Raw genomic sequence first — 22175 nt, 5'->3', positions numbered from 1 at the left:
ACCAAAGTCTAAGAATGCTTTAAAGCTTCAAAAAGTTGAGTTTAATCGAAGGTTATCGGCGTCAAAAATGTATTTGATTTACCGGCGAGCAGCAAGGAGCGGCAGCCAGTCACGCCAGCGTTCACCCGCTTTGCTTTTTCTAACAGGTCTAGGAGGGAAATGTAAACACCCCGAACCCCCTCCAGTCTCTCCAGCGAGTTTTGGGTTTAGCCTGGAGTCTCTTCCTCTTTGGACATACACAGAAGACATCATGATCACATGCCCAAACCACCTCTGCTGATTTATTACGATGTGTGGCTCTAATCATAGTCTAGCCTCCCCACAGAGGAATCTCATTGCCGTTCAGGATCTCATTCTTTTGGTCTTGATCCATATTTCATGATCATGGATTATGGTTAGAATACAGACAGATTGGTAAATCAAGAGCTTTGCACGTTGGCTCAGCTCTTACTTAGTCACGTCTGTCAGTGCAGCACCCACATATTGGCAGCCAAGGCCCAAATCTGTCTATCAATCTTCCACTCCATCATACTATCACCTGTGAGCAAAAGACTAAGATACATGAACTCAGAGGTGGGATCAAGTCATTTAATGCAAGTCACAACTAAGTCTTTCCACCAAAGTCTTTAGTCAGGTCCCAAGCAAAGACATTTGACCAAATATTTAATTTAATCAGAGTAAAAGTTTGTAATTACAAGATTTATTAATCATTTTAAAAAGGTGTTTTTCTTTGCCAGAACAGTCAGCAAGATGAACTGGACTTCAGACAAACATTAGATCAGTGCTGATGTTACTTTTTACAGGAAATATAAACTAGAACAGACAAAACAGCCAGTAAATTGAGAAAAGAATGAGCAAGCTGATCCTTAGTACATATAAATGATCTCAATGTTAATTAACTTCAACAGCACAAGTCAGCTTTTACAATAAGTTAAATACTTGCAATGTTACCTAGTGCTATTAGTATTCTAAGGTTAGTGGATCACAGCGCAGAGGGGGAAATATTGGCACATTTCTCTATGGTTATAAATTGATTACATTAACCATACGATCAGATACTTTTGCTTTGTAATAATGGAGTTATAAAATATGGAAATAGAATTTGTAAAAAAATAAAATTTAAATAATTTAAATAATACAACTTTTATATATAGGTTAAGGAACCCAATTGAAGGTAGACAGTGTCATTTTCCACACTGAACTACTCCTTCATATCTGTAGGTTTTGCCTCAGTTATTTCGATGTTATGGTGTCTAACTGCACTTTAAGTTCACTTCACGTGTTGTATATTTTTCTGCGTAAAGTAAGGTAACTGTATTTGTTGAAGCATGACAAGTAATGAAGTTGGTGAAGTTTAAGTTCAAATGTCTTATAGAGTGCCCATTGCATTTTAATATCAGAAATCAGAGCAGCTTTGAGTCCCAGTTAAATGGTTCTAGGCATAAAGCGGCATTTGATTTGCTTGTAAATTTTAAGAAATGAGATTTGCATGTATATCTTTGTTCCAGGCCTTCAAATATAACCAGAAATCAGACCATTAAATATAAAGTTCAAGAACCCCTGCTATGGAGAACTACCCTAGAAGGCTTGAGGCTGTGTTTGCCACCTAAAGTTCTTCAAGAAAATATTAAGCCATTACTGTGAATACTGATATTATTTTTAAATGTTTACATGTTTAATAAATTACCAAAAATGCCTAAAAGCCTGTTGTCACTTTGTCAATACGGGCTATTTTGTGTAGATTTTTAAAAAAAGAGAATTTTAGTCAGGTCAGTTTTAGAATAAGTTTGTAACATAACGAAATGTGGAAAAAGTGAAGGGGTGTAAATACCCTCTGGATGCATTGTGTGACAGAACATTTTAGTGAAAGGGGCAACCCTCAATATAGGTCTCCCTTGTTAGGTTTGTACCTCTACCTATAATTTAATTTTGGTTGTGTTTGACCCACAGGTAGTTAGTGTGTCCCAACAAGATGCTCACAAAACTCTGAGCTACCAAAACGGAGACACGGAAAACATTTAATGATAGATGTAAATGATTAAATCTACCTTACAGAGCAGGATTGTTGATCCAAAAACTATACAGTATTCATGTTTGTCTGGTCTGTTTCCATTGTTTAAAATTAGCCTTTAATCCAGAAGTACAATCCACTTGTAGACTCATAAATCCGCTTTGTGTTCCTTAGGGAAATTTAATAATGGGAAACAAGAATAAAAAGGCCAACAACCAACAAGATGTCACTAGGCTTCATATCATGATATACATTCTGGAACAAATTTACAGTAATTTCAACAATCTGCGACCACAACCCTTTGAAATACAGCATACACAAGTTGGGTGGGCTCATTATTATTCATATAACTTTATAGTGTATAATCATGTGATTTTGTGCTGCTCTATAATAAGGACACTGTAATTTACACTGTATGTAAAATGGAAATAAATGTGTCTATGATTGGATTGTATGAGAATTAAAAGGATTCATCTGAACTGAAATTGGACCATCTTGTATTCTTTATAATTAGACATTTGGATCTGTTTGTCTTGTATAATTGTTTTGAGATGACATCAATGCTATATAAATGCACTGAATTTAATTCAATTTAAAAAGCCAAGCTTTGTCTTTTGCAGAATAAAAATTATATCTGCCTGTTTGAGCTGTAAGAAATCCATTAGGTTAGTAAACCCAGTGTCTTAGACTGCATATAGACTGTTAGGGATGCTTTAAACTGTTTGCAGTAATAATATCCATTTATCGAAATGAATGTCAGAATCGCTCTCTCTCTCTCTTATTACTGGTGGCATTTACAATTTTCTCTAATGTTCCACTGTAGAGACAAATTAGTAAACTCATCTCATGTAATTGCATCATACGTCTCTATTGTCGCACCATACACAAGTGCATCACTTTAATACTTATCTGTTATTGTATGTTAACAGGCTTGTGTGCTTTCTATCTATATTTTTCATTCACTTTGTATTTCAGCTGGACTAATAAGGAACATGTTGCAACACTTAACCTTCATTACCGTCTTTATCTTCTTAGAGTGTATCTTCTGAGCAACATTTTACTGCACATTAATGTCTGTTTTCACATCTCAAGAGGGATCTTTAATCTTTACTTTCCTCCATAGATTTTCCAAGTCAAGATAGAGTTAGGATGCTGTATAAAAAGTGATACATGATTAAAATATTTCTTTTTTTTGTGTTGTCAGTGAGGGGCAAGACACATGGTTTACTGGGATTGGTGTGACCATGTTGCGGGCTTGAACTGGTGGAGTAATGAACAGGTGTTGGGTAGAAAGAAGCACTCATTTAGCTCCAGTAACACCAGGTGCCAATAACGGTTTTGCAATAAATCCGTTTTACAAATGGACTGGACACATAACTAGAGAAAAGAGAGACCGCACTGATGATGATTGGCCTCTTTTCTCATCTAGCAAGGGCAGCGCCTGTGAGTGGGCAGCAAAGCCTCGGTGACCCGTCCCCCCCTTGTCTTGTGTCATGATGTATGTTTGGATGGGTTTTACTGGAATTCTAATTGCCCCTCTGGGATCAATAAAGTATCTTTGAATTGAATTGAATTAAATTGAATGGAACGATGTCTGAGCAGAAAATAGAGTGTTGGATCATCCTTTTAAAGCCAGTCCCCGTGGTCACTACCTGACATGTGCCCTGTCATCGCAGGCATGACTACCATTTAAAAAAAAGATTGCTACTTGTATCAGGGAAGATTTAATTTACAAAAAGAGGATTTCGAGATAGTCCCCATGTTTACATAATTAACATTATAAAATATACCCCAGGTAGAAGGACTGCAGGCACACCCACAGGATAGGCCCGACACAAAGAGGCCCCCAAGGCAATGCAGAGGAACAGCAGCCACCAGAGGTGCAGGACGCAGGTCATCTAGCCCCCCAACCCGGCACTGCAGCCACTCTCCAGTGCAGGTAAAGCCTGGTGCCAGGTGACCTCACCAAACAGAGGCAGTGGCAATAGCAGTGGATGTGCACAGTACAGTACCCCTCACTATGCCTGCAAGGCCCATCATCCCACCCCCAAGACTCCAGTGTTGTTTAATATTGCCTGTGTTAGGGAGGAGGGGATATCCATCCCTCCAGGGGGGAGCAGTTGAGGAGAGTCTAGATCAGCTGAATGTGGCGTGCAGCCCGCCAATGGCCCAGGACCCAGAAATTCACCAGGCACACATAGATTCTGAGAACCAGCGGACCAGGTAGGTGCACCAAATCCCCCTGCCGTCCATACAGAGGCAGGATAGACCCACTTCCATTTCAATCTGTAACAGCACTGTAAAACCTCCACAGATGGATGTTAGCTGTGCCCACTGCTGGATTCATAGATTGTACGATTGGATTGAATAAAATTTTTTGTAAAGTGCCTGGAGACGACATTTGTTGTGAATTGGCGCTATATAAATAAACTGAATTGAACTGAATAGACATTGCTAGGAAGCCAGTCAAAAACAAAAACACAGCACTCTCAGAACTGCAAGTACACATGCTGAATGTATAGTTCCAGCTGCAAATAATCTATTCTGCTACCCAGGGGGAGGAATATTAGCATGACAACGCAGTGCTGTAGTTGTTTTAGTCAGGTCAATTCTAAGTTATTCTTGGCTAATGGCTCTGTTGCCTCGGTTTAAGAGGGTCATTGGTGTTTATGTCATAGATGAGGGTTTATGTGGACCAAAATGCAGAGACAGGGGAGGAGACGGCATGGCGAGCATAACGATGATTTATTTAATAATCCAAACTTTGGCAAAACAGAAGGCAGGTGGGCAGGCAGGTTGTAACGAGAGCATACAGGTGTCCAGGTCTGACAGAGTATGGAAAAACAAAGGGAACTAGACGCAGGGAAGGTGATGCAACAAACCAGCGAGGAACAAGGAAAACACACCAACTAATATACAGAGGGAAATCAATGAGGAACAATAGACAGGTCATCAACAGAACTAGGGACACAAGTTACATGGAAAGCAGGGAGGCTGAAGGACAGGTGAAACTAATACAAAACTAAATCATGGGAGAAGGGACTAATTAACAAACTCAGAGAAACAGATCCTAAGAAAACTATAACAACCTAAGATATAAGAACCTTGTAAATAAGAATGAACAAAAGAAACCATAAAGGAAACCCTAACTAAAAAGTAAACAAACCCAAACAAACACTGACTGAAACTAACTGGGAAGGGAGCAGAGAAAAACGGAGACTAGAATAAATGTAAACAATAAGTGGAACAAAGTATAGTGGCAAACAATAACTACAAGCTAACCTATAGAAGGAACTAAAACAATAGAAACCAACACAGGGAACTAAACTAGGGATAAGGCTGAGAAGAACTACAAACATAAAGGGAAAGGAACACTGAGTAAATAATAACTGAAGGGGAATTAATGACAAGAGGAGGAACAGGGAAAAGAAGCTAATAAACTAGAAGAGTGCAGCAAGAACAAATAACCAGCAATAAACAAACACAGAGACACTAAACGGGAACTAGACTAGAGAACCCAAGGAAGCAAGAGAACTGTAACAATAATAATAATAATAATGAGAAAACCATCCTAAGTAATAAATAAATGAGAAAGCAACCACCAAGGGAACTATGAGCAAGGGGAGAGAACAAAACTATCAGGAAACAGAAGGAAATAAACAAACATGACTACAAAACCCAAAGAAATAGAAACATCTAGCTGAAAAGTAAACAAACACAAAACCACGACAAAGTCCAAAATGGCAGATCCTAACAGCTTAAGGTTTTGTCCTATCGTTGCTCTGAATTTTTCACTTTCACATTCAGAGTACAGGCCAAACTTATATTTGTGTTGCTCCCATAAGGCTCAGTGGCTTCATAAGGCTCAAACCAGAGAAACCAAAGTCCTGCGACACGGCAGGAACTAAACGAGGATAAGCAACACCAGACCATTGGGAATTTCAAGCAGGACCATGCTGAACCAAGCACCTCGTTACAGCAAGGTAGTAGCTGAATGTGGTATCCAAGACTTTAACTAGTGGTGGAGTGAATTGCTTTTCCATCCCTGCATATTGCAAAGGGTTGCAGTATTTATCAAAGACAAAACCATTTCAAGGCGACTAGTCACACCACAACCCAGGTGTTACACCCTTCAGTTCATAACAAAGCAAACCGAATTTCTTGCGTCTTCACTAGGTCAGCTCTGTCAGGTGGCTGACTAAGAAACAGTTGGTCATGCAACCTCTCCTCTATAACAAGCTATATGTCATATGTTGAGGTTTTTGTTGCGGACCAAAGTGGCAATGCCGGCGAGGAGACGGCATGCTGAGCAAAACGATGATTTATTTAAGTCCTAACTCTGGCAAAACAGAAGGCAGGCAGGCAGGGTGTATCAGAGAGTTAACAGAAGTCCAGGTCTAACTGAGCACGAGAAACGAAGGGAACTTGGTGCAGGGATGGTGACACAACAAACCATCACTGAACAAAGGAACTAAACTAACTAATATACAGAGGGTAACAAAGGGCAAGTAATCAAAAGAACTAAGAACAGGTGTGACACGGGGGCAGGGAGGCTGAAGGAACAGGTGAAACTAATACAGAGACTGAAGCATGAGGAAAGGAACTAATTAACACGACAGTAAGCAGAACCAAACAAAACCACAGATCAAGATAAAATAACCAAAGAAGCATAAGAAATCCAGAATAACCATGAACAGAGAAACTAGAGGAAACATGGAAACATTACCAAGCAAAACTATAAACAAGATAAATAATCACATGAAGCACAAGGAAACTAGAATAATCATGAACTAAAGTAAACAGAGAAACTAGAGGGAACATAGGAACTACAATGATAACCTAAGAACAAACAAAGAACCCATAAAGAAAACCTGAATACAAAAGTAAACCAACCTAACCACACTGACTGAATACACTAGAAAGGAAACTAGTAAACAAGAAGAGTGCAAAGCAACAATTGCCAAGATATAAATAAATACGAAGATACTAAAAGAGAAATTAAACTAGAGAATACAAGGAAGACAATGAATTATAATAATTACAATAACAATACTAATAATAAACCATACTAAGTAATAAGAGAACACCCATAAGAAAAACAGGGCTGCACGGTGGCGCAGTTGGTAGCAGCAAGAAGGTCTTGGGTTCAATTCCCGGCCGGGGGTCTTTCTGCATGGAGTTTGCATGTTCTCCCTGTGCATGCGTGGGTTTTCACCGGGTACTCCGGCTTCCTCCCACAGTCCAAAGACATGCCTGTTAGGTTATTGGTCAGTCTAAATTTCCCTTAGGTGTATGAATGAGTGTGTGCATGGTTGTTTGTGTGTTGCCCTGCGATGGATTAGCGACCTGTCCAGGGTGTACCCCGCCTCTCGCCCATAGACTGCTGGAGATAGGCACCAGCTCCCCCGCGACCCACTATGGAATAAGCGGTAGAAAATGACTGACTGACCATAAGGAAACCTAAGAGGGAAAACACTAGGAGGTGGTAGAGGGAGCAAAGGAACTAGAGGACATGATACCAAAACCCAAAATAGAAACAACTAAGCAAAGAGTAAACAACTAAGTCCAAAAATGTCACACTCTGACACTATCAACTATCTTCTAGACATCTCTGAGTGTTATATTAATCTCCATCAGAAAACTTCATGGTAGCATATGAAGCCAAAAATAACATATTAGTGGAACAAGAGAGGAGGCTGTGAACTTGTGTGCAGTCATTCTCAAAGGACCAATGTGGTAAGCGGGGTTGACTGTCCAAGCAAGGAAGTCACAGCCCTGGCTCAGCTGACTTTTGTAAGTGCAAGTCGGCTTCAGAAGTGGAAGGAGGGTTTGTGTGAGCAGCCAGTTCTAAGATTTAAAGCAGAAACAGGTCTAAGAAATCATTTTTAATAAGTAGAGTGAGAAGGCGAGATATATAATTCAAAGTTGAAGCATTTGCTCAGAAGACAACAGTACCACAACAGGGAGTTCTTCCACTATTATTGCTTTAAAAAGAATAGTATGAGGAGAACTCTGACAAATTTTAGTTTAGCACTGACGTTAATGCTGCACCGCCTCTCCCGTCACCCCACACTGCCGGCTTAATTTCTAAATGCTCATAGCTGTGTGGGATATCACCCTCTCAGTTTGCAATATATAAACAGTAAGAGGCAGCTCAGAGGCAGCCTGTCTTTGTTGGTTTTTGATGGAAATGGTTTGTAAAAGAGGTTAGATTGTAGTGCCTTCAGATCTGTAACAAGCTCCTCTTGTCTAGTTGTGGGCTGATCCCCTTACCTTTGGTCATGATCATCCTCTCCCCATAAGGCAACAACTTGCATGACGCTCAAGGCCAAAAGGGATTGATGCTAATTTTATATTTCTTCTATTTTTGTACAGCAGCACCAACAGTCACCTTTTTACCAAGCTTCAGGATGATAGTCGTATAGCCCATCCCAGCTTCATTCAGTTTTACTATCCTTTCACTGCAGTCCTATAACAGTTCATTGCTCTATCTATGGTGTTTGTGAGCTTGGAATGAAAGAAATATATTCCTATGGAAAGATGTATTTTTAATACACATACTGAGGTTGTTCAGGAGTACCAGCAATTGACTGACTGATTGATCTGTGTGCCACATGGAGAGATAATCAATCTGTGGGAGCCAGAACTCTGGCTCATTTCCCCTCAGTGACACGCACATTAACTTAACTTTTATATGATGCATTTTTAGTTGATATGCTGTCTCTCAACATTAAAATAAAACTACAATAAAATTAGACACATCTCATTTCTTTAGTCCATCACAAGACAACACAGAGACACAAAGGAAAAAAAATAAATGAATGTACGCACACACTCACACCTAAGGGCAAATTAGAGGGACCACTTAACCGAACCGTCATGATTTTGGTCTGTGGGAAGAAGGGCAGAGTACTCGGAGAGAACCCAGTCATGCAGGGGTAGAACATGCAAACTCCATGCAGAAAGACCCTGGGATTCGAACCCAGGAAGTCCTTGCTGCAAGGCAACAGCCCTACCAACCGTGCACAGTGCAACCTTTTACAAAATCAGCAAGGAATCAAATAAAAACTTCCCCCGATGTTATCAGGTAAATCAGCGTAATGCAGACTAACAAACTCATGCACACGCGGGAGAGAGGTTTGTTTGGTTCCCTGTAAATGCAGTTGATTCAATTTGTTTTTTTTTATATATCACTAAATTATAAAAAATATGATCTAAAATCATTTTACAAGGCAAACAGGTCAAATTCATGTGCAGTTATATATGTTCAACTGAAACTCAAATCAATCCAATTAATTTCAATCCAATCCAATCATATGCGACCTATGAGATTGTTAATTTTATTCCTCTGAAGTTTTCTTCAGGCAATATTTGTTACTCTTAATAAATGTTACTGATCCCAGTAAAATAAATTTTTCATCGACTCTTCTCACCTGAAAAAAATAAAGCATAAAAAACATTTTTTCTCACAGACTAGAATCTTAAAACAAGGGTTTTAATGACTTTTTTTTTCAATTTATATTTGATGCTTGGGGCTATGAGTGAAAAATAAACTGCACAGCTGAAGGCCAACATACACTGGCAGCATATGATATGTGTCAAAACATAAGCCCCTCTGTATGGTTTTATATGTAAACACACACGCACACACTGCATTCAGACATGCATGATCACCGTGGGATTTGTGTTGCTGCTTCACTTTACCGTCCGCAGCTTCTTCGTTTCCCATCATCAGCCCCATAAGCTGAAATTACACATCGCATTGGTGTTGCCTTCGGGACCACTTTCTGATGCTAAACATAGACATCATCTGTCATTACGGTGCCTCCAGGATGTGCAACAGGCAGCGGCTGATGTGACACTATGCACGGTAGGACTGGTGGGGAGAGTCTGCAAAATGCTCAGAGCAGTAAACAGGGAAGTCTGCAGCTGGCTTTGTCTGTAACGCTCACAGTGTTCAGATCCACCATTGTTCTCACAGCTGGATCATGAGAAATGTGGCCCTAATTGGACGTTAGACAGGCGCTGATGTTCTGTCCATTCACAACTAAACGCTGATTTTTGACAATCAGGCATTAATTATTCCCAGAGCTATTTAGGGTTATTGTGCAAAAATATATCTTACAAAAAATACAATAAAAAAAATATGGTCCTGTTATGCAGCTGCTCAGCCATTATGTGTGCGTGATGTATATTTGTACACATCCCTGCGTGCTGTAAGTGGGCTGTGGATCGTGACCTGGGGGTGGGGGTTGACAGGGGGAGGGATGGATAGATGGGGGTATTTTGCGTAGAAGTAACAGAGAAAATGCACAGTTGCCCCGGTAACCAGGAATTAGTTGGGCTGTGTGTGTGGTTGTGTGACTGCACTCACTTCCTCAGCACAGCAATCTCGTTCTCAATGCTGCTCTCCTTCCCCTTCAGAGCCTTCTTGGGGATGCATTTCACGGCAAACATGCGGCCGGTCAGCTTCTCTTGGGCCAGAACCACCTCTGAAAACGCCCCACTAAAGGAACAACGGAAATAGAATGACAGAGAATATAGTCAGTCTCTAAAACTTTTAATTTTATGCTTCGTGATTTCAATAATGTTCTCTTAAAGATGCATTTTGCAACAAGTATGAGAATGTGGAAAGTATATCATTACAAAGCTGAAATCACTTTCAAATTTCCTTTCTTATAACATAATACATTAGCATGAGGACAAATCTCTGGTTGTGTTTTTCATCTCCTGAATCCGTGTGTGTGTGTGTGTTTTTGAATGTGTGTATGTGTGCCATGTAGACAAGCAGGGTGATGAATGAAGATGAGCCCATTGCAAGTTAATCTGCCTGAAGCGAGTGCTGGCTCCTTTGTTGATCTACCCTCAGACTCACTGGCATATTAGAGTAAACATGATGCATGTGCCCTTATCTCTGCTCAGCCGTCATTGTTCTTACGTCTGTTCGGCATATTGGCAACCCACAGCGGGGGCAGATCCAGACTGTATGAATTCTGCTAAGAATCTAACTGTGGCCCCTGCCTTTCACTCCTTTTTTGACTAAATTTGTGTTTACAAAGTCTGTGGGATTCCGACAAAACATGCTGTTATACCGATGTCATGCCAATAGGTAACGAAAGTGAGGAAGAAGATTATTGTCATGGCTAACGCTGTGTTTGAGTCATCCTGACAGTCAAAATGACAACACACCCGAGTAAGGCACAATCTTGGGAGGTCAGAAAACAGCGGGATTTTAGCTAATACAAGCTGATGAAAATATAGCTCTTTCTTTGTTATATGTTAAAAAAAAAACTTGTTCTTAAGTACCGTATATATTTGACATCACTATCTGTGCGACTGGTTTAATACACTATAAACCATCAGAAGTGCTTAGTTTACAGTTTAAACCTGCAAAATGTTCTACGTGTGGCCATATTGAATTCTGAACTCAGGGTTCCTCTGCAAGCTCAAACATTCCCAGTCTTAATTCCAACTTCAGGGGGCATTTTTGGAAACTTGGAAAATCGGACAAGTACAAAGTGAACACATCATAAAACAATACTAGACTAAAGGTTTTCCAGAAACAACTGTAGCCTGAGTTTTCTTAGACAATGCTCAATCTCTCAGTCATTAACTTCCTTGGCTTACATTTGTTTACCTGAAACAAGCAAGGACAAAGCAGGACAGATGAAGTGAAAAATAAATATAAACAGCTCAAGTATTAATGTGGCTTGCAGATGACATTGTGGTAGCGGGAAATTATATTCAGCTTTGTCACTCTGATCCTTCTAAATAAAATCTAGAGCAACACACTGTCTTCAGAAGTCCCCTAATTAGTGAATGGACCCCACCTGTGTGTAATTTAATCTGACCATGAATCCAGCTGTTCAATGAGGTTTGTTACAGAACGTTGGTGAAGAAACACCATCTCAACAGTGAAAAATAGTGGTGGCAACATCATACACCATCCATCCATCCATCCATCCATCCATCCTCTACATCTTTACAGTACCGTGTCCTGGGGGTGATTGAGACACTGCCCATAATTTAGAGAGATAAATTAATTAACCTATTATGCATATTTTTGAACTGTAAGCTGGAGTACCCAGAGATAACGCATGCACCCACAAAGAGAACATAGAAAAACCACAGGCTGGGGTTTGAACCTAAGACCTTCTTACTGCCAAGGTAACAGTCCCAACAAGTGTACCACCATACAGCCCACGGGTTAAACACAATATCAGTTGTGATACACCCACATTTTCCTCCAGTCCTCTCTTTTCATCACTCTCTGAACCTTTATCTTTATCTTGTGGACTGTAAGCTACATCAGGTATTGGCATCTACTGCAAGAGAACGTGTAAACTCATGACTTTTATATCCATTAGCCTGCAGTTACTGCATTTCAATCAGTCTTTTGCTCTATTAATACTGCACACACTAAAACTGTACTCGTACTCGTCCTCTTCCGCTTCATCCGGGACTGGACTCAGCAGAGACACCCAGACGTCCCTCTCCTTAGACACCTCCTCCAGCTCCTCCGGGGGGAGGAGGTGTCTAGGGCATTCCCAGGCCAGCCAAGAGACATAGTCCCTCCAGCGTGTCCTGGGCCGTCCCCTGGGCCTCCTCCCGGTGAGACGTGCCTGGAACACCTCCCGAGAAAGGCGTCCAGGAGGCATTCGGTATAGATGCCTGAGCCACCTCCACTGAAACTCCTCCACCTGAGGCAGGAACTCCCCTCCAACCTGAAGAGGACAAGCCACCCTTTTCCGGTCGAGAACCATGGGCTCGGACTTGGAGGAGCTGATCTTCATACTAAAACTGCAATGATGATATATTTGAATATACAGTATATTGTGCGGTCTTACGAATGGTATAACCAAAATCACAATGAATTAGATGAAAGCAACTCATGTTTTAAAATGGCCCAGTCAAAGTAAAAGCAGGGGGAAAGAATTTAATTCACACATGTTCTTCATGCGTAAAAGTTCCACAGATAGAAATACTGCACGCCACTGTTCTTGGAAAATAAGTTTAACTTGTGCTTGCCGTCGTTAGGCACTAAAATCCGCAGTGAGTGTGCCTGTGCTGCGAGTTTGTTTTAGGCTTTTCCTTCAAGGGGTGTGAAAGAGCTCTGTATTGCATCAATATGTGAGAGCTGCCTCGCAGAAAGCCCTGGAGCCACTCAGAGCGAAGCACATTTTACGAGCCGTCCATCAGCCTGGAGGCAAAGCTGTCTTCATAACACCAGCATGCCAACACAGACGCGTACACACACAGACTCCCTGTCTGTCTCTGCCCCTGCTGCAGTCATTGCATTTTCATTTTTTTAAGCAATGACTCTAAGCAAGAATCTTGTTTCCCCTTTCTTCCCGCCTCCACTTCCTCTCCTGCCAATCTCTCCTACTCTCTCACAAATCTTTCAGAGTGACAAGTGATTATACTGCCTGTTGCCCCGGGTGATTGAGGTGGACTGTCTGCTAACCGATAAGATTACCTCAATTGACTCATGCACACCAACATTTGCCTCCACTGATAAAGGCTGTTGGGGTTCTGGTGACGTCAAAGACCGACAAAACAAGTGGTCCGTTCAGTTTGTATTGTTGACTTATTCAGGCTCATGTGCAAAGGTGCACACACTCAGAAAAACACACAAAGCTCGGAGCATTTCATTCATCAGCACCAGACTGTAAGATGCATGAATAGGTGCCCTTGGTGACACGGAGGCATTCAAGCTGTGGCATTAATTATCACAAGAGGCAACATTGCAACCTGTTTACCTTTGTGCTATGTGGTGAGATCATTATTATCTTTCTACGATATTTGTGTCCTACGTTAAAGGAGACACTTATGTGTGATGACAAAGTAGAATTACAACAAAGCTCTGCATAGATTTCTGTTTTGGTTCTGGAAGCTGGAATTTCCCAGTCTTATTTTTGACATCAGAAATGTTTTTGAGGTGAAACAACCTTATTGAACATAAAGTGTGATCACCTCTATAAAAACAGGAGTCTTGGCAGCTTACTGGTCTGGAGCATACAGGTGTGTGTTAACAAAATGCCAAGCAGGAAAGGCAACAGCAATGGCTTTATATGAGCAATTGTTGCTGCCCATTAATCAGTAAAGGGTTATAAGGCCATTTTCAAACAATGTGAATTTCATTGTGCCACAGTGGGAACAATTAACTATCCCTTGGAAGTGGAAAACATTAAACAGAGATGCCACTCATCCCAGAAATCCAAGAAAATACAGCCTGAGTTCAACTATGCTCAGAAAAATTGCAAAAAGTCAGGAGCTCCAACTCAGACTCTACAGGCCTCAGTTTGCATGTTAAAGTACATGAGAGTATAATTAGGGACACACTGAATAAGTGTTTCTTATTAGGAAGAATAGGCAAGAGAAAGCATCTTCTCTCTGAAAACAAAATAGATATACACAGTACTGTGCAAACATTTTAGGCGTGAAAAAATGCTGTAAACAAAGAATGCTTTCAGAAATAGAAATAATTGTTTATTTTTATCAATTTACAAAATGCTAAGCGAGCAAAAACAAATATACAGACAAAGTCCTTAGGAACTATCTTCAGGGTAAAGAAGAACAAGACTTACTGGAGGTGATGGTATGGTCCTACAGAGCCCTGATTTCAACATCATCAGTGTGTCTGGGATTACATGAAGAGACAGAAGGATGTGAGGAAGCCTCCATCCACAGAAGATCTGTGGTTAGTTCTTCAAGATATCTGGAACAACCTACCAGCCGAGTTCCTTCAAAAACTGTGTGCAAGTGTACCTAGAAGAATTGATGCTGTTTTGAAGGCAAACGGTCACACCAAATATTGATTTAATTTAGATTTCTCTTTTGTTCATTCACTGCATTTTGTTGATTGATGAAAATAAATTAACACTTTCACCTTTTAAAGGATTCTTTGTGTACAGCATTTTTTCACACCTGCCTAAAACTTTTGCACAGTACTGTATATATATCTAAGACAGCATTGAACATTGATTTCACAAATTTGTATCTGAACAAACCTCAAAAGAATAGATACAGTCTATTTCATAAGGCAGGTCCCTGCAAAGTAAATGCACCATGTCTGGGTGGACACTGCTACTGAGTAAGGAAAACTCAAAATTAGCTATTTGGTATCACGGCTGTATTTTAAAAATAAACTCAGAAAAAAACAGGAGTGTAAGATGTTATTTAAGAGGATATTTTATTTTCTATCAGACTGCAAAAGCGCGAGAAAGAGTGACACTTTTTAATCTGATAACATGAAGGCTGAATGGAGTATAGCATAGCTGCTCAACGTTATCCGTTACAACTTTTAACATCAGCCTTTCATGGAACAAGCTGGATTAGTAAATGTTAGCAGCCATAAGCAAACTGAGTTAAGCATTTACATTCTTTACAGAAGTTATGTATTGTTTAAGCAAAGGACAACCCTTTTTACAGCAACTGCACTCAGTCACACATTGTAAAACTGCCTCTGTTCCTAACATAAGTAATTAATAACAGCTAAAATTGGTTTTGGCAGATCAAAGTTTGACAAAACAAATGCAGAAATTGGCCAGAAAATCTGATCGTTGCATCTCTGCTAAAAAACTCCTGAAAATTAAAAAAATGACTTGAGTTTAGACTTCAATCTGAAAGAAATGCTGTGGAGGTATACACATGTCCATTGATATCATTTTGAATATGATACTTGCAAGGATTATGATTATTTCTTAATTAATATTAATCAATATATATCAAAAATCATAATAATTCAGAAAAATAATTTCTTAACCAAAAACATAATTACTTAGGAATAGAAATCATAGTCTCTGGTGTTGTGATTATGGGCTCAAAGCTCTTAATAATTACTATTAGTCATTTATCATTAATAATTGATAATGTCACTGTTTATTCAACGGCTTCACCGAAGGTAAGGTAAGTTTATTTATATAGCGCTTTTCAGCAACGAGACACTCAAAGCACTGTACATACAATTACAATATAATTACAAAGCAAATAAACACAGATACAGACACAGAAAAACAAATCAAATGATAAAATCAAGCAACAGAGGTAATTTGAAAAAGTAAAATAAAATAAAATAAAGAGAATAGAATGATGGACAAGAAAATGAAAGGAAAATTAGACTGAAAACGCAACTAATCATGCCTAGATGGCCCAGTCAAAGGCCACTCTAAACAAATAAGTTTTTAATCTTGATTTAAAGCAACTTAGGCTTTCGGCGCTTTTACAGATTTCTGGGAGTTTATTCCAGATTAGTGGAGCATAAGAACTAAAAGCTGCTTCTCCATGTTTGGTTCTGGTTCTTGGTTCTGCAGAGTAGATTTGAGCCAGAAGACCTGAGAGGTCTGGGTGGTTGTTACAATGACAACAAGTCTGTAATGTATTTTGGTGCTAAGCCATTCAGTGATTTATAGACTAACAGAAGTATTTTAAAATCTATTCTCTGAGCTACAGGGAACCAGTGTAGGGACTTTAGAACCGGGCCGATGTGCTCCACTTTCTTAGTTCTAGTGAGGACGCGGGCAGCAGCGTTCTGGATCAACTGCAGCTGTCTGATCCACTTTTTGGCAGACCTGTGAAGACATCGTTGCAGTAATCAGTTCTACTAAAGATGAACACATGAATTAGTTTTTCAAGGTCCTGCTGAGACATTAGTCCTTTAATCCTGGAGATGTTCTTTAGGTGATAGAAGGCCGACCTTGTTACTGTCTTTATGTTCCTCTGAAGGTTCAGGTCTGAGTCCATCACTACATCCAGGTTTCCAGCCTGACTGGTGGTTTCTAGCTGTATTAACTGAAGCTGTGTGCTAACTGTTAAACGCTCGTCCTTTGGTCCAAAGATTATTACTTCAGTTTTGTTTTAATTCAGCTGAAGCAAATTTAGGCCCATCCATGCATTGATTTCTTCTAAGCATTTACCCAGCGCTTGAATGGGTTCATAGTCACCTGGTGACATCGTAATGTATAGCTGTGTGTCGTCTGCATAGTTATGATAACTTACGTTGTTGTTTATTAAAATCTGAGTTAGGGGGAGCATGTAGATATTGAATAGAAGGGGCCCTAAGATGGATCCTTGGGGAACACCACATGTGATTTTTGTGTCTCTGATGTAAAGTTACCTACTGACACAAAGAAGTCCCTGTCCTTCAAGTAGGATTTAAACCAGTTGAGTGCTGTACCAGAAAGGCCGACCCAGTTTTCCAGGCGCTCTAATAAAATGATCAACAGTGTCGAATGCTGCACTAAGGTCCAATAATACCAGTACTGTGGTTCTTCCACAGTCTGCATTTATACGGATGTCATTGAACACCTTGACAAGAGCAGTCTCTGTACTCTGGTGAGCAGGAAGCCTGACTGGAAGACATCGAAGCGGTTGGTCGTTGTTAGGAAGTTGTTTAACTGTTGAAACACAGCTTTTTCAATAATCTTACTGATGAAGGGGAGGTTTGATATAGGCCTGTAGTTCTGTAGTAGCAGCTTGTCCAAGTTGCTCTTTTTCAATAGAGGTTTGATAATTGCTGTTTTTAGGGCCTGGAGGAAAACACCTGACAAAAGGGACGTGTTTATTATTTGAGTTAAATCAGATGTTATTACAGGCAAAGCTTTCTTAAGGAAAGATGTGGGTAAAAGATCGAGACAGCTGGAAGAAGAGCTTAGTTGCTGTACGATTTCTTCTAAGATTTTGCAGTTTATTTGGTGAAATTGGGAAATTTTGTCAAAATCAGTTCTAGTTGGAGACAACATTGGTACTGGAGTTGATGTGGATGTGCTGACTGCCTCTCTGATCTTATGGGTTTTTTCAGTGAAGAATTTAGCAAATTCATTGCAGGTCCTGGTAGAGAGGAGTTCAGATGCTACAGTTACAGGAGGGTTTGTTAACCTGTCAACCGTGGCAAATAATGCACCAGCATTGTTAATGTTTTTACTGATGATCTCAGAAAAGAAAGATTCTCTTGCATTTTTCAGTTGTAGGTTATATCTGTATAGTCTCTCTTTATAAATAATATAGTGAACCTGGAGTCCAGTCTTTCTCCACCTGCGTTCAGCTTTTCGACACTCCTTTTTTTCACTTCTGACTGGTGGAGCATTCTCCATGGAGACATTTTCTTCCCAGAAACGACTTTCACTTTAATTGGAGCAATTGAATCAATTATGTCTGAGATTTTAGAATTAAAGTTATCTACCAGCTCATCTACAGTGTTATAGGGCAAAGTGGAGGTAGAAGAGTAAATCTGGTTAAAGGTTTCAGCAGCACCGTCCTTAAAGATGTGTTTTCTTATCATGTCTCTTTGACAAACTGAGTCATTGCAGATGATGCTTTCAAAAATAACAGAAAAGTGGTCAGATAGAGCAACATCAGTTACAGACACCTTGGAAATGTTTAGACCCTTAGTGATGATCAAGTCCAAAATATGTACCTGTTTGTGCGTTTGCTGTTTAACATGTTGAGTCAAACCAACATTTCTAAGAGTGTCACATAAATCTATTGGACTTCTGTCTTCAGGATTGTCCATGTGAATGTTGAAGTCTCCCACAATAATTAAACAGTCATAATCAACACATATCACAGATAAAAGCTCATTAAAATCACTGATAAAGTTTGTTTTGGACTTAGGAGGCCTGTAAATATTCAAGAACATGGTTCGGACCGGGCTCTTTACCTGGAGAGCCAAATATTCAAAAGATTCAAATTTGCCCCAGAAATACTTTTTTACACTCTAATAAATCTTTAAACAAAATGGCCACCCCTCCACCTAGGGGAACTTTGACCTTATTTTGACAGATAAATCACTCTTGCATGAAATAAACACAAACGCTTCTCTTAATTATGTATGTGAAGATTTATTGAAGCCATATAATTCTTATATACCACCGTTCTGGTCAAAAAACGTTCACCAAACTAACAAACACTATTCTACACAAAGGGGGTAAAACAACTACTTAACAATAATAATAAAAGAAAATATATACGCATGGAGTGTCTATGAAGATCAAACCAGCAGTTTTATGGACAAAATGTGCAATTTGGGTTATTTTGGAAAGAGAAGCCCTCCTGGTGTGCTGATGTCTTGATTGCAGCAATCAGCTGGTAGAACGGTGGGCTGCACCCTTAGCCACTAGCAGCTGATTGCCCCAAATCTCGAACAAAGGGTCATAAAACTCTGAGGTGGGAACTCAGTGGAAAAAACTCCAGTAATAAAACTGGGACAAAGAAGTGGTCAGACCATGAGGCCCAGACCTCAGCTGCTTTGAATGAAAACTTTAACGTCCAACTTCTAACTCCAGGCTGATTTGGGATCATCCGGACAAAACACACACACCTTGCTGATTGCATCCGCACTCCGCGATTCAGCACACTTGCACAGCAAATCAAACACTCAGCATAAAACATTTCAATCAGTATTACATGCAACAAGTTGATACCTTGGATTAACTACTGGTGATTCTAAATCACCTTAACTGTGCCTCATCCTGCCCAGACGCGTCCGTGATCAACTCAAAAAAAATGTTTAACTTCTCATCCGTCCAAAACGGGAAAAAATTAACAACCCCTTGTGACTGAATCACAAGGGGCAACTCATCCCCTTGGAAATAAAACCTCTGTGGGTTTTCACCTGCTCCAGGTGTCGGCGTAGTCTTAGATCGGTCTATAAATCTTCTGACCTTCTTGTATCAGACAGATTTTTAGCTTGCAAGCTCTTCTGGGAATGGCCATGTGGCGGAATGGTCCGCCTGCAAGCTTTTGTCGCTCCAGATGTGCCTCCGTTGCGTCATCCTGTGAGACACGCTGGAAATGGCAAAGAAAGTTTATTTTACGCGAATTTTACAATCCCAGGTGACATCAGAGCTGTGACGTCTGTTGAGCTGCGCATTTTGAACTGTGCAGCCTGGTCGGTCTGTCCGACCAAAATGGATGACCCCAACATACTTAAAAACGTCAGCCTTTCTGTGTATGGGGTTGGGCGGTTACTGGTACCAAAGTCCACCAAGCTTGGAAAAAGTTACAGTTTAAAACAACTACAATTTTCCACCATTCTATTCCCTCGATTAGAAGTACTTACAATGGGATGCCAGAGAAAGTAACGGACTGAGCTTAACGTTCTCCCGGTAGAGCATAGAGTAATGCAGAGTTCCACCTCCCCCACCTGCTGCTGTGCACTGCCGTTTAGCTGGCCGAAAGCAAGTTGCTACACTTGCTCTCTTAATTACAAGAAAGATAAATTTATGGTCCAAACTAAAGAAAATCCACCCACAACTTTTATTAGGGTAACTATGCTTCAAAACTACACCTAACAAGAGGTCAGGCTGCCAGAGCAGATAGCCTGACTAATTAACCAGCTAATACCAGCTTGTCAGACTTCTGTTACTCCATAATGTGCAGAAAGTCAAAAAGTTACAAAATGTTGCCCAATAAACATGTGAAAACAACAGAATTTAGCAGATGTTTATATTTTTGCTTAAATGTATATATCAATATCAAAACAACCATAAATGCACGAGATACTTATCTGAGGAAGACTTAAAGGATTTTGTAAAAGGACCCACTGCTGGGTCATTTTGGTCAGTGGTGTCCAAACGTTTCGCTATGTGGGCCAACATCACCAAGGTGAAAATACATGTGAGCCACATAAAATCATTCCTAGGGCCAGAAACAGCCCGCGGACCAAACTTTGGACGTCCCTGCTTTTGGTAATTTACCCAGGCCAAACAGAGCTGGCTCTGTGGTGCATCAGTGTGTGCATACAAATAACAACAGTCTCATAGAATAAGTGGAGGAAAAACAATGCCAGTAGTCACTGTTGTTTGATGCATGCACTGCACTCACTTTAAACATATGTGCCAAGTCAGCATTTTTGCCGGAAGAGTTCAGTCAACACTGTATCACCTAACACATGTCAGCGTTCACACATCATGCAGATGAAGTTGCTTCAGCTCTTTTCTGATGTAGCTTCTATCTTTTGGCTTATTTTATTAATTAATAAAAGCAGCCATAAATTATGACACCACTGAATGCAACTTATTTCCTTACATGATATAAAATAGAATATTTGTTTAATTATGTCCTGCAAACCTTGAATTTTAGAAAGTTTTTGTATAGTAGAAATTTGTATATAGAAATTTTACTTCTTGGTAAAACTCTATGTTCAGATTGAAAAAGTGCACAGGGTGCATTATCTCAATCTTATCAAAATAAAAAAAAGTATAAAATATTTGGGTTCAAAACAACAACTGCAGAAGTATATTGTGCTTAAGCTGAGCTGTGACGGGCACAATTTCTAAAGTGAGTTAATGAAAACTATATCCCGTTCCAGGCCAAAATCGCAGCTAATTATGGGGAAAGCAATAGTATTCAGTGAACAATAAGCACTGATGTGGTAGAGAACAAAGTGCAAACAAGAACTAAGAGTTATACATAAAAGAACACACCCCAGGCAAAGCCTGATTAGTCTGAGACAAGCATCAAATGCACAATAACTAACCTTCTCTTCTGACTTATTATTAACTTCATCACATCCAGCTTAACATAAGCAAAAATATGAATGAAGGGAAAACTGCACATAGCAACACACCAGAAACACAACCAGAACAGAGGGCCAGCGCAGCATGGTCCAATTTACTTAATTTCAACCCGAAAGTCATTTGCTTGCAACTCAAACGCACCGGCTGAAGGACCAGCAGGGTTCAACTGATTGGAAGAAAGAATCTGTGTGCTACATCTGGCAGCCGATTTTAACACTTGTATGTTTTGACTGGCTGGAAGTCCTGCCTTTGCTGCTGTTACCCACAGCAAGGATGATTGAATTTTCTCTTCTATGAACCTGTGTAATTGTGTCCAGCTCTGCTGCCTTGAAAAAAAACCCAGTATTGGCAGCGACAGCGTGTGCTAGAATGTTTCACGATGGAGCACATATCCAACAGGGAAACAGTCTGTCTCCAAAAGTGTACACATGCTCGCACAGGCAGCAGAGGACAGATGGAGGGAGAGAGAGACTAGAATAGGCTGACAAGGTGGAAGTGACACATTTAAAGTGGAGGACTGACAGCAGCCATCAGCATCAAGCTGGAAATCCATTCACCCAAAAAAGTTTTGAAATCATCTAATTCTTAGGATCTGTTTGATTTCCTACATTTTTATGATGTGTCCTGTGTTTGTGACTCAATAGAGG

General features: G+C 40.1%; 1 protein-coding gene across 1 annotated transcript in view; it reads right to left on the bottom strand.

Moving 5' to 3' along the window:
- The window catches only part of camk1da (calcium/calmodulin-dependent protein kinase 1Da), a 111271-nt gene that overhangs the window by 56590 nt on the left and 32506 nt on the right, over positions 1 to 22175 (bottom strand). Inside the window, exon 2 of the mRNA XM_047389235.1 lies at positions 10386 to 10517. Coding sequence (XP_047245191.1) covers positions 10386 to 10517 — 132 coding nt within the window. The remainder of the gene's footprint in view (positions 1 to 10385; positions 10518 to 22175) is intronic.

This window comes from Girardinichthys multiradiatus, chromosome 17, assembly GCF_021462225.1.
Source record: "Girardinichthys multiradiatus isolate DD_20200921_A chromosome 17, DD_fGirMul_XY1, whole genome shotgun sequence".
NCBI classification, from domain to species: domain Eukaryota; kingdom Metazoa; phylum Chordata; class Actinopteri; order Cyprinodontiformes; family Goodeidae; genus Girardinichthys; species Girardinichthys multiradiatus.
This window is presented reverse-complemented; position numbering and strand designations above follow the sequence as displayed.